Source organism: Pogona vitticeps, chromosome 13 (assembly GCF_051106095.1).
Source record: "Pogona vitticeps strain Pit_001003342236 chromosome 13, PviZW2.1, whole genome shotgun sequence".
NCBI lineage: Eukaryota > Metazoa > Chordata > Lepidosauria > Squamata > Agamidae > Pogona > Pogona vitticeps.
In genome coordinates, this window is record NC_135795.1 from 7248932 (window position 1) to 7263252 (window position 14321).

At 45.2% G+C, this 14321-nt stretch overlaps 2 protein-coding genes across 6 annotated transcripts in view; one reads left to right on the forward strand and one right to left on the reverse strand.

Moving 5' to 3' along the window:
* IFT140 (intraflagellar transport 140) overlaps nucleotides 1-6692 on the reverse strand; it is a 105312-nt gene extending 98620 nt beyond the window's left edge. The window contains exons 1-4 of one of the 2 annotated variants that reach the window (XM_072982932.2): nucleotides 6562-6692; nucleotides 4470-4633; nucleotides 1665-1886; nucleotides 1191-1312 (exon numbers count right to left, since the gene is read on the reverse strand). In XM_072982932.2, coding sequence (XP_072839033.2) covers nucleotides 1191-1312; nucleotides 1665-1886; nucleotides 4470-4616 — 491 coding nt within the window. In that variant the 5' untranslated portion in view covers nucleotides 4617-4633; nucleotides 6562-6692. Of the gene's footprint in view, nucleotides 1-1190; nucleotides 1313-1664; nucleotides 1887-4469; nucleotides 4634-6323; nucleotides 6425-6561 lie in introns of those variants that run through there. The other variant, XM_072982933.2, reaches the window with a different exon arrangement.
* A 2155-nt stretch (nucleotides 6693-8847) lies between these two features.
* CRAMP1 (cramped chromatin regulator 1) overlaps nucleotides 8848-14321 on the forward strand; it is a 52806-nt gene continuing 47332 nt past the window's right edge. For 2 of the 4 annotated variants that reach the window (XM_020813112.3, XM_020813117.3), the window contains exons 1-2: nucleotides 11051-11160; nucleotides 11732-12204. In XM_020813112.3, coding sequence (XP_020668771.3) covers nucleotides 11111-11160; nucleotides 11732-12204 — 523 coding nt within the window. In that variant the 5' untranslated portion in view covers nucleotides 11051-11110. Of the gene's footprint in view, nucleotides 9035-11009; nucleotides 11161-11731; nucleotides 12205-14321 lie in introns of those variants that run through there. The other 2 variants (XM_020813115.3, XM_020813113.3) reach the window with 2 other exon arrangements.

Below are 14321 nucleotides of genomic sequence, written 5' to 3' on the forward strand. Positions count from 1 at the left end.
TCTTTTTAATATATATCTTGTAAATCCTTACTGCCATTGCAGCAAGTAAACATAGTTCTCCAGCATTATCCCCTCATCTCCACCCCCCAATGCTTCTGTGAATGACGCTGGATCAGGACAATGTCCTTGCAAAAACATTATTGTGGTAGGCAAACTGGTCGCAGGGTTAGATTACTGAGATGTCTTGCACACGGCCTGTCTGTGAAGAACATTGCATTTCAACCCATTCTCAATCTCACATAGTCGTTGTTGTTTTGACTTGTCCCACCATACCAGAGAACTCTCTGAGCAGTTTACAGCATAATTAATCAAAGAATGCTTTGCTCCCTACAGCAAACTGAGTACTCCTTTTACTGACTTCAGAGGGATGGATCAACTTTGAACCAGTTAGCTGAATCCATCAGGATCAAACTCAGGCCATGAGCAGAGACTTGCCTGCAGTACTGCAGTTTAACTACTGTGCCACAGAGCTCATAACCTGTTGTTAACTTGTTATTTACTGTTTCCTGATGTATTGTAGTTCCATTGTTTTTAAATATTAGAAGCAGCTTTGAGCATTGTAAACAGGAAAGGAGAACAGCATTTTTAAGGTAGTTCAAAGCAATATAAGTGATGAGTCAAAAACCACCAATATAAGGTAGGACATAATAAGTAAATCCATTACAGATTATCTATAACTGAGCAGAGGTCAGCAATGGAGTCTTTGAAGGCCAGAAGGCAAGATTGTACAAAAGTACATTGCAATCAAATGAGAAAAGCTTAGCCAGTTCTTAGTACAGAATAAGGGCGATATGACTCTCCAGATATTTGTTGGACTCCAGTTCCCATCAGTCCTTGCCAGCACAACAAAGGGTGAGGAATGCTGGGTGTTGCAGTCCAGCATCCAACATCCAGAGCCCTGCCCACACCTAGTAAAAAAAAGTAGACAACAGCAAGAAGAAAGTGTTGTAGGAAGATGCAAGAGATGAAACCAATGCAAATTGTTAAAGTACACTAAGGAAGAGAATATCAAATATTTCAAAAACACTCAAAGTGGGATATTTGACCTAACACAGACATCAGTGACTGATGCTAAGGAGGTGAGAACCATGATTCTCATAGGAGCTATAGGAGAACCATGATTCTCAAAGAATATATAAGTTCTTCAGAGTACCAAAATTCTGCCTATCGGAAAGATGGTCTCTACTTACTCTCCAGGAGGAGGTGGCCGGAAGATGCAGTAACTGAGAGGCTTTCCATATTCATGTTTAAGTAGAGGCGGGCCTTGGACTCTACCTCGCTGATCCATCCTCCATAACACAAGGACACCAAGCTAAAGGTTATAAAACAGATTAGTGCACTTAGTTTTATCATTGGTAGTTTATACTGTGATTTTTAATGTTATTTTAGGGTTGTATGAAATGTCTGTTACTGTACATTCTTATTTATTTATTTATTTTATTTATTTACAATATTTTTTAGCCGCACCATTGCCAGTGGCTTCTGGGCGGCATTACAACATTTCCCAACTTCTGTTCCAGTCTTTAGGATAGGACTTCACCTCTTCATGTAAAATCATATTCAGCAGTAAACTCCTTTGCATTTGTATGTTTCAAAGTGAGATGTTTCCAACAACCATTAAAGTTATGTTCCCACAGAGAACCAACTGGGATGTTTCTACTTACTTTGTCACCAGAAACCAGTCGGCTGCCATTCGTACTCCAATTCAGGACTGTAATATCAGCATTATGGTTGGAGGGCACGGCGTGATGCTCTTTGTCTTGCTTGTTCACTACCACCACGTCCCCCATCTCACAGCCCACGGCCAGTATCAGTTTCGATGGGTGCCAACTGAGGCAAGTGGCCCTGAAATTTCTTTCCAGGTGTGAATCACACACATATTCCCCCTGCAAATGACGCAAAACACACCTTCTGACATTATAAATACACACACAGCCTTTCTACCAAGTGTCCCTTCTCCCTAGATAAAAATGTGTTTCACTTTCATAGAGTAGTCTAGATCTGATCATGTGAGATAGAGTGGTGATAGAGTGGTGACTCAGAAGATGAATTTAATTTGTTCCGCGGTTAATGTCGTCTTGCAAAAAATTTGTCTTGCGAAACGTGTTTTCCCATAGGAATGCTATGCTTGCCCGGCTTCCATGCCTTATTGCAAAAGGAAAAAGTCCACAGGAAAAGTCTTTATGTCTGAAGAGAGCTTATCTTTGTGTGACCTATTCTTTCCTAGTACCTTTGTATTTCCACTGCACTACACACCTGCTGAAATCACCTTCCTCCTACAAGTCTGTAATAATGCTACAAAGCTTTTCTTCCAGGTTGACTGGAGCTATAAACAAGAGCACTGCCGCTAGGGAATGGGAATACATAACAAACTGTAATAGAACATTCCAAATTATTACAGAAATAGCAATCCAAATAAGCTGTCAGTCCTCCAAGTAAACTTCTGCTTTAACCTGCAGTCAACAGCCATGTAGTACAACATGGTACATGCTTACTCAGCAGCAAGCATCGCTGAATACAGCCGAATTATGCAGGGAATCATACACTGGGTTGCAGCCGAAGACGTGCATTAGTCTAAAATAGAACATTCTGCTCCACTGGCTTGGCTATCACTCAGATGCAGAGAATCAACTGAGTACCAGGTGAGCACCTGTACTTTGACCAAGGCCCTTGAAATTAGGACGTTTATTGCATTCTTGAAAGCTTACCTTTATCTAAATAAAAGGGGGTAGGGCAAACAGCAACAATAATACTTTACTCTTTTCAGTAAAAATTTTAAAGGGAAATGAGAGGAACTACAACCACTTTCTTCTTCATTGAGGAAAGAAGGAGATGTGTTATTTTCTTTTTTCAATATTCCCAGAAGGCAGTAGGGAGAGGCTATTACTGGCACTTGCTCAAGAGGCCCAATTTATAGGTGGGGAAGTAAGAGGATCGTGAGAAAGACATCCTCGTCCCTGCTCGTAGGCTGTGGGACCTTTTGAAATCTGGAAAAGATGTCCACTGCCAGTTCTCCTATAGATTTAGGAGGAGCCAGCAGAGGGAGGAGAGGCAAGAAAGGCAGGGAAGGATCCAGAAAAGGAGGAGAGACTCTTAGGGAAGGAGGGAGGGGAGGATAAAAGTGGGAAGGAACAAGACTTGGGGCAGAGGAGGAGACTTGGAAGGACACTAAGGAAGAGCCAGAATGGGAGGCTCATCAGCAGAGGATGGAGAAGAGATACTGGTAACCCCAAGAGAGGAGTGGGGAGTTGTCGAGAGGGAGGACTCCTGCACAAGGGAATGTGGATGGCGATGGGTGCCGTGTGCAGAAGTGGAAAGAATACGCAGCGCCAACCTGCCTTGGAAGCCCACCTTCTGGGAAGAGAGAGAGAGGAGAGAAAAGAGGTGGAAGGTCCTGGAGTGAGGGGACAAAAAGACAGATCTTTCTCTCACCACTTCAAGATCTAAGATCCATGAGAGAGCAGCCTATACCCTCCATCTGGGAGAGAAGAAAGTGGAGGATGAAGCGACTACCATCAATAGACCTTGGCAAGCAGCCAACCTTGCTGTGGGACTTCCCATCTGTGCCTTACCTCCAGGGTGTCTTTCAAGTTCTGGAGGAGCAAGGGGTGACTCGGTGCAAAGGAGCTCACAGAACTGAGCATTCCAGCAGGCAGAGACTGTTCAACCTTTTACCAGTTCTTAATGTTGTTTTACCCTGTCCCAAGTGAATACATCCCATTGTTACACAGCATTTCACGTCTCCAAATATGGAACACATAAGAGAAGAGGGAACAGTGAGACACCTGGGAGCATCCGGGGCAATGGCGGGAGGAAAACCACTTTTTTCCCCCTTTCCCAAGAACAGCAAATACAAGGAAGATAATTTTGCTCCGAGCTGGGACTTTTGCGAGGCCTGCCGAATGAAGCTACCTCCTATATTCCCCATCCTCTCGTTTCTTTCTCTTTTCAATATCTGTTTGCAAGAAAGGAGACACATCCAGCACTTTTTGCAATAATGTTTTAGAAGCCAGCCCTCCATTCATTTCTATATGCTGCCTGTGGGAAAAGATGTATCCACTATCTAAAAAGCAGCAAAATTTGCTTTGGAAGCAAAGACGACAACTGCCAAGTGTTGAAAGACATAGGGAAGGAGGTCATACAGCTTTATGCAAATAACTATGTTGTGGTCACTGACATGTTGTAATTATCTACAGTTTTAAGTAATAAAGCTTTGCTTGTTTGTTTGTTCACAATAGCTAAATTTCTAAGATGAAAAATTTATCCCTTGCTTCCTGGAGAAGAAAGGAGAGCAGGTTTCCAAGCTGTGATCAGGGAAAAAATTATATTATATAGAATAGAAGAGAACAGAATATATAAATATTATAATTTATCTGCAGAACACCAGAGGTGGGGAGTTGGAAAGTAACTAGTTGCTATTCATTCCCAAATTGCACTTTTTGGAATCAATTTACTTTTGGAACACTCACCTGTTCTAGAAAAATATCCACACTGCCACCAGAGTTTGAATTAATGGACGCAACTGCCAAATATGGCTGAAGAGGGTGCCAAGCTATGTGGGAATGGGGTCCACGGGACTCAAGAGCTTCTATTCGATGATCAATGTACACAGCCATGGCGAGCAGTCAAATATCTGTAATATAAATATGGATTTATCAAGCAAACAGGCACAGAGTGGTATAGATTTACCAGATGAGCGGGATATAAATCAAATAAATAAAATAAAATAAATAAATAAACAGCTTTATTTAAAATAGAAATAAAAGCCATGTTCAGTCGCATCCTTAATCCCTTGGACTAAGGAAAAATATTAAACACATACTGTAATACAAAGAATCAAAAAGAAAATCTGCTAGCCATTACTGTATTTATCAGTTATTGATAATATTAAAGTAAAATGAGGAAACTATCTTACAGATACTACCCTCTGTCAATAATTAGATTCCGATGAGATGTATTTTCTCTAAGATTTTATTTTCTTATTATTGTTCCTTTGTTTTACTTTAATTTCTCCTCATGGGATAGCAGGAAGAGGGTAAACCCTGTAAGCATTCATAGCCCAGTTTGTATGAAGCAGTATGACACAGTGGTTAGTGTTGGCTTGTGATTTAGGAAAGAATGTCAGATTAGTTATTATGTGAAACGACATAAAGTTCACTTCAAAAAGGGGAACTGATGGAAATCTTGGAGTAGTCTTTATAATGAAAACAGGATGAGATATTTAGATATTAGATCATCAATGTGGATGATCCCTGAGGATAGCAAACTTTGCAAATAATCCATAATTACTTCTTAATTCCATTGCTTTTAACAGGCCTTTCTCCCAGATAAACAAGGATGGGACTGCAGCCCTAGAGGGCTTACTAAAATATTGAAATTGACCATTGCTTTAATTAAAGGTCACCTATACAAGATTTTGTATATATTTGTTGAATCATCATTCCAAACAGAGACTGCAGCCAAGAAATCAGAAGACTGGTACTTGGAAGTGTAGCAATGAATGAATTAGAACAGGTTATTAAGTGTACGGAAGTTTCACCAGAGACCAAGACCGGTCGCACTCTGGTATGGATCAGGGAGCCATGTATGTGTGAGAAAGCTGGACAGTGGAAAAAACTGAGAAGAAAAAAATATGGCGGTGGAGGAGACAAAGCAAGTGGGTCCTAGATCAAATAAAGTCTGGAAGCAAAAATGTTGGAAGCTGAGACTGTCCACCTTTGGGCACATCATGAGAAGGCAGGATTCTCTGGGAAAGACGATCGCGCTGGGAAACTCTGGAGGTGGCAGGAGAAGAGGAAGACGAAACATGAGGTGCACTGACTCCCTAAAGCATGGGTTCCCAAACGTGGGTCCCCAGATGTTCTTGGACTACAACTCCCAGAAGCCTTCACCACCACCACCTCTGCTGGCCAGGATTTCTGGGAGGTGAAGTCCAAGAACATCTGGAGGCCCAAGGTTGGGGACCACTGCCCTAAAGGAAGCCACAGGCTTGAGTCTACAGGGCGGTTGAGGACGGGACGTTTCGGAGACCCTTCACTTCAGAGGCTCGCCCGGAGTCCCAGGCGACCCGACTGACCACAGATGGGCAGCCTTGTTTAGTCTGCTGCCCCTCCAGCTCCCGGGGTCCCTGGTTTGATGACTCCACAGAGACTTCAAGAAAGTGAAACTCATCTATAGTTTACCTCAGTTTTATAATCCTGAGTGATCCAGACCTTTAAAAATGTACTTTAATGGCATATCTGTGGAGGGTATGGCATTTATTGGGGTACACCGGCCCGCAGGAGCCACTCGGTCAGATGGGCAGAAATCAAATACCTACCTACCTTGAAAAGCCTCACCGGGACCAGGGCTCAGCCCGGTCCACGGCGCCTCCCAAACCAAACCGCGACCCGGGACGCGAACCTCCTTCCACCGCCCTCCGGCCCTCAGGCGAAAGGGTCGTTCCCTTCGCCGCCCAACGTGCCCACCCACCCCCCTCGACCACACCGGCACCGATTCCGCCGCCTCCTCTCCCCGCCAGCCGCCTTCCCCGGCTCCGAATCCCGACTTTGGCCCCCTCACCGGTTCAGAGCGCCGCCTCCGCCCGGAGAGAAGCGGCCGAAAGGCCTCAAGGGCCTGGAGACGCCACCGGGAGGAGATGCTGGCTTAGCGTTACCACGGGCAACGGTCCGGAAAGAGCCGAAGTGAGGGGGGGAAGGTCGAAGAAACACGACCTTTCCCGAATGGGAGGGGAAGCTGTACGGGAATTGCCGAGCGTCTCACGAAGGGCTGTGGAGAATTGGCGCGCTCACTCTCTCTCTGTGAAATTCACTGCCTTTCCTAGTTGTCGTTCTAGCTGAGGTAGCGGGGCTAGTCTGCGCAAGCATATCAGGCAAAATCCAATACTAAGGAGTGCTTCTCTTGTGCCCATTCTTGACCTAAATCCAAACTGTGTATTGTTTATTATTTATAATTGATTCATAATTTAATTGCTCATATTTAATTTATGCATTTACCCTCACAAAAATCCTTCTGATGGAGCTTATTTCCTAGCAATGAAAATTCAAAGCTCAACCTACCACAATTAGAAAAACAAGAATGACAACAAAAATATTGTGGCAGCTTGGAAACCAACAATTTTATTTTAGCATGAGCCTTTGTGGATTACAATACACTTCATCAGACGCATGTTTTTGTTGTTGCTGAGACAAACAATGCTTCCTTTGAAAACTCTTTGGAGAGTAAGCATTGGGAATAATTACCTTTGCTTACACCACTAAAACCTCAGAGAGTCAAGTTCAAATCTTCATCAGGCTGAACATTGCAGGGGTGCGGGGAAGACAGTAAAATCCAAATGTTATCCAAAACAGAGGTTAATGCTTCAGGGTCTTGTACTTTTAAGCCTCAAAATGTAGATAATGGAAAAAGAGAGGCTGCAGACATCTTGAAGTATCACATATTCCTTCAGGGGAGGTAGAAGCAATTATCTTTACCTATTGACTCTGCACCCCCATGGGGAAATCTGATGCCCCAAGGGAGTTTTATAAATCTGCAACCACTCTTTTACTTTAAATTGCAACACCCTGAACACTTTATATCTGGATCTGCATTTCTGGAGCCCTCCATTCCTCCCCACCTCACAGCTCTGTAATGCCATCCCGATGAAGAGTCCTGCAGAAATCGAAGCTCAGCTTCTTTTGAGATTTTAGTCATTTTATATAACGTATTTTAGCTAGTGTGGTGCGGTGTCATGGATGGAGCAACAGTCTCCTGCATCAGAATCCCTGAATAGCCATGGAAACTCAATAGGGGCATGGAACTGGTAAAACCACTCCTTAAGTATCACACTTATCTTGGCAGCCCAATTAGAGTAGCTATAAATCATTTCCAACTTGATGGCACATAGCAAAAATAAATGTATTGCTCAGAGTTGCTTTCATAGTATTTTGTTCAAGGACCAAATTTCTCCCCTTAGGATAACTGCATGCATCGAATGAAGAGTTGCCAGTACCAAACTTTATGAAACCATGACAAGCTGTCTCTAGCGCAATTCCATACATCCTTATTTGAGATAAATCACCACCTAGTTTCTTAGCAGAGAAAGTATTACTGTTGTTAGTAATCAATACATATTTTTGTATATATTTTGTATCAATCTTTATATATATTTTAATTGCATTTTAATTGTTGTGAATTTTTATTGTATTTTAAATGTTGTAAGCCGCCCAGAGACCTTTGGGTAGTGTGGGCGGCATATAAATAAAATAAAATAAATAAATAAATATTTGCTCTTGATCTCGAGTCATGCCGATCTTCCCAGGGTGTTCTGTGCCCGAAGTATTCAGAAGGGTTTTCCTCACTCCCTCCTTCTCCCTCCTTCTCATCCCCAAGGCGATCGAGCTGGAAGAGCACATCCTGTTGAACCAGCCGATGCTCCAGGAGGGGCGCACACCTACTCTGCACTATCGCCATCTGTCAATCGGAAAGCAAAACAGCCAATGGGAATATCGGAAGGCGCCACGGGCTCCTCCCCTCCCTCGTCCACTCGGAGAGCAATCTTCGCCCCGCCTCTCCAGCCAGTGAAGATCCAGTCCCAGCATTTACGCGCCTCCTTCACCCTCTTGCTCCTTTGCGGAGCCCGCCCCCTCGCCCCACCGCCATTGGTCCAGAGCCGTCCCCCGCGCGCGGCGCTCGGATTGGCCTGCAAAGGTGTTAGCGGCCTCACATAGGACGGCTCCACCTCTCCTCGCGCTTCCCCTGGCCAATGAAGCAGTTTGTTTGGGGTCCGGGGAGGCGTGGCTTTCCGGTGTGCTCCATTCGCCCGGCTGGGTGTTGTCCAGACCTCTTCCTTCCCGCCCCCTTCGCTGAAGACAGAGAGGCAACTAGGAAGCGGAAGCAGCCCTTATCCGTCTGTCGTGTGCAAGGGGGGGGGGTCCCAATCCCGGGGGCTGGCAAGACCTTATTTTTTTGGAATTGTGGATTGAGGGGCTGCAAACATTGGAGCGAACCTGCAGGAATTTGGTCCCGGCGCTGCGAAGGTGCCTCCATGCATCAGGTAGGAGGACGTGGGCCCAAAGGGTATGTATGTGCCTGTCCAGGTTGTCCAGGTTCCTGCTCTGCGCAGCGCTGGAGGACAGTCCATAATATGCGTAGGACAGAGTGAACTTAATAGTGGACAGGACTGGGAGCCCAAGAGCCGGAAGAGGAATCAGGCGTAAAAAGGAGAAAGGAGGACGTTGGGGATGTGCCCCTACCCGAAAGAGAGTGGAGAAAGAGAGTCCAGGACGCGGGGATGAAGAAGAGATCGTGGCTCTGGAGCTTTGGGAAGCTGCAGGGCTCGGGAGAGGGACGGAATCAATGCCATGAGTAGTGTAGCTCTGCTAATGGCGGTCAAACTGTCGAGTTTATAAACGTGGCAGGTAGTTTGAATGCAAGGTTTTGTTTTTCCAAACTGGAGAAAATCAGCAAGTACTGTACTGTATTTGAAGAGGAGGGAGGGAGAGCATGGGGTAGTTTATGTTGTTCTTATTAGGCAAATTCAGTAGATTCCGTCTTTTCTTAGTTACTTCCCTGTGCCAGGTTTTGGATCTTTAACTTTAAACCTCCAGCCGAAGTGAATCCAGACAATCGTTTGGTATTTTGGAAACAGCACCACAGAATAAGAGAGGGGATGTTGAAACTCTGGAATGTCAGGAGGGACAGATTATCTAGCTATGTGCTCTGTCTATAAAACTGGCAATTTGTTGTATGAATGGGTGTTTATTCTACCCCATTGTGTTTAATTTGCTTCGATTTTTTTTTAATCCCTTCACATACTGTCACAACACAATGTTGCCCCAAACAATTGAACAACTGTGTCGAGTGTACCAACTTGAAAGTTTCTGTTCCTTCTGATGCTTTCTGGTACATAAATGCTACTGAACTAATTGTGTTTATTTCCATGTAATTGGAGTAAAGTAGAGAGGAGTGATTTCTACTCAGATTGTTTTACTTAATGAAAGTGATAGGAATAGAAATGCTTGTCTATCCACTTGTTTCTTAAAGAGATGTTCATATTGATGTGTGTTGAGCATTTAGCAAGACACTTGGGGTTGGTTTTTACTGGTTGTTTATCTTTTTGTTGGTGGCAGATGAATTTTAGTTTCTGTTATGAAAAGGTAATTTCTTAGTATGTAGAATCTTGCAGTGTATGTTTACTTGTCCATAAATCCCACTGAGTTCAGGGTAGGTAATTTCCAAGTAAGTGTGTGCAGGATTACAGCATTGATCTGGTACCAAAGGGCAATTTTCTTATAAAGTGTTTGTCCCAAATAGCTTATCATATATAAAGAACAACAAACTTCTAATAGACATAATAGTCATTACTAGATTGTATGCAATGCTGCATTGTTTGAAATTTATGGAAAACAGTTTAGGGGTACAGCGTGGAAAGTGTGCAGAACTGAGAACTTGGTAAGAGCGTTGTAATAAGCACCATAATACCATCTGAACAAAAGGGTTTATTAAATCCGAATCCAAAACCTTGAGAGAGATGATATGTGATGGCAGGGGGCTGCTTGGAATTTGTGCTTTCATTATTCGGGATGCCAAAGTTGGGGGTTCTACAGAGCTCCATAGAAACAAACAAGGAAGCCCAAAATCCCCCTCTCTTGCGTTTTAAAAAAAAAAACAAAACACAAACGCACCGACAACTCTTTGATTTTTCAAATGTTAAAAAAAAATACATGTTGGGGATCCAGAGGTGTGTATGGTGTGTTTTGTGGGGGCGGAAAGGTTGGTGATGGGTGACAAAAGAGCAAAAAAAAGGTGTGTTTTTTTTGTCCTGTCTTTCTCTTATCGTGGCGCTGGAAAAGCTCCGCTCCTTTTCTGGCGGAGAGAGAAAGAAAGACGCGGTTTTCGGGTGGATCGGAAAGGTGCTTCGTAATTTGGGAGTGGGTGGGTGTGTGTGGGGGGGAGACTTCGGCATCTTTGTGGCCTTGGCCAGCCCCAGTCCTTGAGAGAAACACACACACACACACTCTCGCACGGAGAGCGAGGAGGAGGAGAAGCCTCTCGCTCGCCTGCTTGCCTGCCTGCCTGCATCTAGGGCGATGAATCCCCCCCCTCCCGTAGGTCGGACCGCCTCGGCTCCATGGTGAGGAGAAAGAAGCGCCCCCCTGGCCCCGGAGACCCACGCCATGGGTAGGAAGGGAAGGGGGAGCGTCACTTTTCGGGGGGGGCTCTCCCCTCCTCGCCGCCGAGGGTGGCTGCCTGGCTTTATTTTTTCCCTTTCCCCCCCCCCTCCGCGCCTCGCGAGCGCTTCCCCGGCGCGCCCGACTTTTGCCTGGGCCGCTTTCCTCGCCCGTAGGCGCCCTCAACCGCTCCCGTGAGGGGGGGACGACGGCCCGGAAAGAGAGAGGAGAGGGGGGGGCTTCTGGGCCTCTTTTTTCCCCCCCTCGCCCCTCACTTCGGCACAGGTTGTTGGGTCGGGACCAGCCCGACGAGAAGGGGGGATTTAGTCACAAACAACGGCGGCCATGTTGAGAGGAATTTCAGGCAGCGAAAGTTCTCCCCTTCGGAAGGAAGGCGAGGGTGGTGCGGAGAGAGGGGGGGGAGGCTCTGCTTTCTGGGTGCCTCTTTTTGGGGAGGGGGGTCGCCTGAGGGGGACACTTTGGGCCCCCACTTGGCCTGCGCCTTCTTCTCTCAACCCCCCCCCCGCGTGCTGTCCCTAACCCTCCTCTTCTTCTTCCTCCTCTTCCTCTCCTCCTCACAGGATGACAGTGAAGCTGGGCGACAGCAGCAGCAGCAGCAGCAACGCCGAGGAAGGGCTGAGGAAACCGGGCAAGCGAGCCGGGGGCGGCGAGGAGGAAGAGGAGTCCCTGGAAGAAGGGGCCGGGGAAGGCGGCGGAGGGGAGACCCCCTCGGGCGGCGGCGGGGGCGGCAGCCAGAAGGAAGAGGCCGCCCTTCAAAGCGGGGCCACCACCACCGCTCATGGGGAGCCCCAGCCCTCCTCCTCCTCCACCGCCCCCCTGCCTCTGCCCCCAGCCCCGGCAGCCGCCCCCTCCGCCCAGCCGCCCCACAGCCATGACCAGCATCATTTCCTCAGGTCCAGCGTCAGACCTCAGAGCAAAAGGTTCAGGAAGGATTCTCAGGCATCCTGTGCAGTGACAGTAGCAGGAGGAGGAGGAGGCGGCAGCACCACCACCACCACCGCCAGCAGCAATACTTTGCCTGCAAAGGGGAAAGGTACAGTATTAATCATACTATGCACGTATATATAGGTGAGGAAGAGGATGGTGCCGTCACATACACATATGAGCATAAAGTGTGTATACATTTCTTTTCTGCGGCCTTAGCGTGCTTGTTTCTTGCAGCAAAAACAACAGAGGTGTTGTGGTACCTTAAAGACTGGTGAGTTTTATGCAGCCTAAGCTTTGGTTGACAACCGCCACTCCATCAGGTGTACGTACACACACAGACACAGACAGACAGACAGACAGACAGACAGACAGACACACACACACACACACACACACACACACACAAACTCTCTCTCTCCATCAGGTGTACACACAGACACGCACGCACACATTTGGTTTTGCTTTCTTTACCACTTCTGTGTTCCAGATTCGATTTGCTTGCTTTTACGGGGGTGGGCAAAGCACTTCCCCCCTCGGGATATTGTTAGACGGCAGTTCCCAGCATTCCTCACCATTAGCTGTGCCGACTGCTGGGCTGATGGGAGTTGCAGTTCAGCAGCACCTGGAGCCCGCTTTACTCACCTCTTGTTTACAGGCTTCCCTTGTGCATACTAGAAATGTCGGGGGGGGGGGAGCTGTTTCTTAATGTGCAGTTTATTATGAAAGGCAGCTTTTAATTGGGTAAATGTGACCAATTTAAAGCCTCAGTCAAATCATTTTAATTTTGGCCAGTGAATTTGAAATTTGCAAGAGGTCTAATCAGCTTGTTGAACTGCTGGATAGCTGAGTGGTTTAGGTTTCTGGTTGCGGAACCAGAAGTTGGGAATTCAGTTCTCCAGTGTACTTCCTTGATAGGGGCTGGACTGGATAATCCATAGGGTTTCTTCCAGTTCTAAGATTATTATTGTTGTGACACCCACCTACCTGGTCTTTCGTTTCCTTAGTATATTAATATAGATAGTTGCTCTCTAATGCAGTGGACATTGGAAACCACTTCATCCATTTAAATATTCTCCTGGTTTGTTAGGTTATAGTAATGAAGTTGCTGAGGACATACTCATTGCTAATAATAAAATTGTAGAGAAGCACATATCACAAGAAGCGCTCTTTTAAGAAAATCTTCCACCATTTTGGAAGATGTCTTACATAAAAGAAGTTTACAATCCTCAGTCTATATAATGCCATAATTTATTTTTATGTTTGTTATATTTTATTTTTTGAAAGTGATATTAGAAGTCTGATGAGATTCCCAAAGTATTGAGTACTGATCTTGGTGTCATGTCTTCACAAGATTATTTCTAATGTAGTTTACTCTAAATGTGTACCAGGTCGACAACGTCAAATATTGGGGGGAATCTAATCATTTCTTAATGAAATATCATAGGTCACTAAAAAAAATACATATCAGGTGATTAAGATGGAAGTGTGACATGATTGTTCAGTCACAGAAATAACATTGTAACAGCACAGTTTATTTCACTGCTTGCCCTTTTCATTACACAACACAAACATCTGCCCATCCAATACTCATAATAGCTAGTAGCCTCTCATATGGTTGCTTATTGGAATCCAGAACAAAAGGCACACCCAGCCACCTCAGTAGGAGCTAGATAAGCCTCCTGAAGCACATCTGCATTGACTTTTTGTATAAAGAGTTACTTCCATACAGGGCTGAATTAGGACATGGTCAAACCCTATGCTGTGTCAAGTTTTAGGGTTCCTGTAGCATTATTTCAAATTACATAATATTTTTGTTTGAAAACAGGACATGAACAGAGAGAGAGAGAGAGGCTGAGACTGTAATAAACCCAAGACACTAAATTATAGCTTAGATATCTTATGTCTTGGATATCTTATGTCTAAATCTGATACAGCTTGTGAATTTCATTTGAATTCCTCTTCCTCTATTATAGCATTTTACTTTAGATATGTGATTTGATCATTGGAACCTCGTCTAATTTTATTTTATTAGCATGTAATTGAAAATGAAATTCTTGTGGGATTCATTATAAACAGAATCTAATTCCTAGTAACCGCTAGGAACATAGAAAGTTGCTTTCTGTCCGGTTAGATGGTTTTGTCTGTCTACCCCAATTTTGCCTGTTCTGACTGGGACTGGCTGGTTGCTGTGGTCTTGGGCAGAGACCTTTCCCATCACCTGCT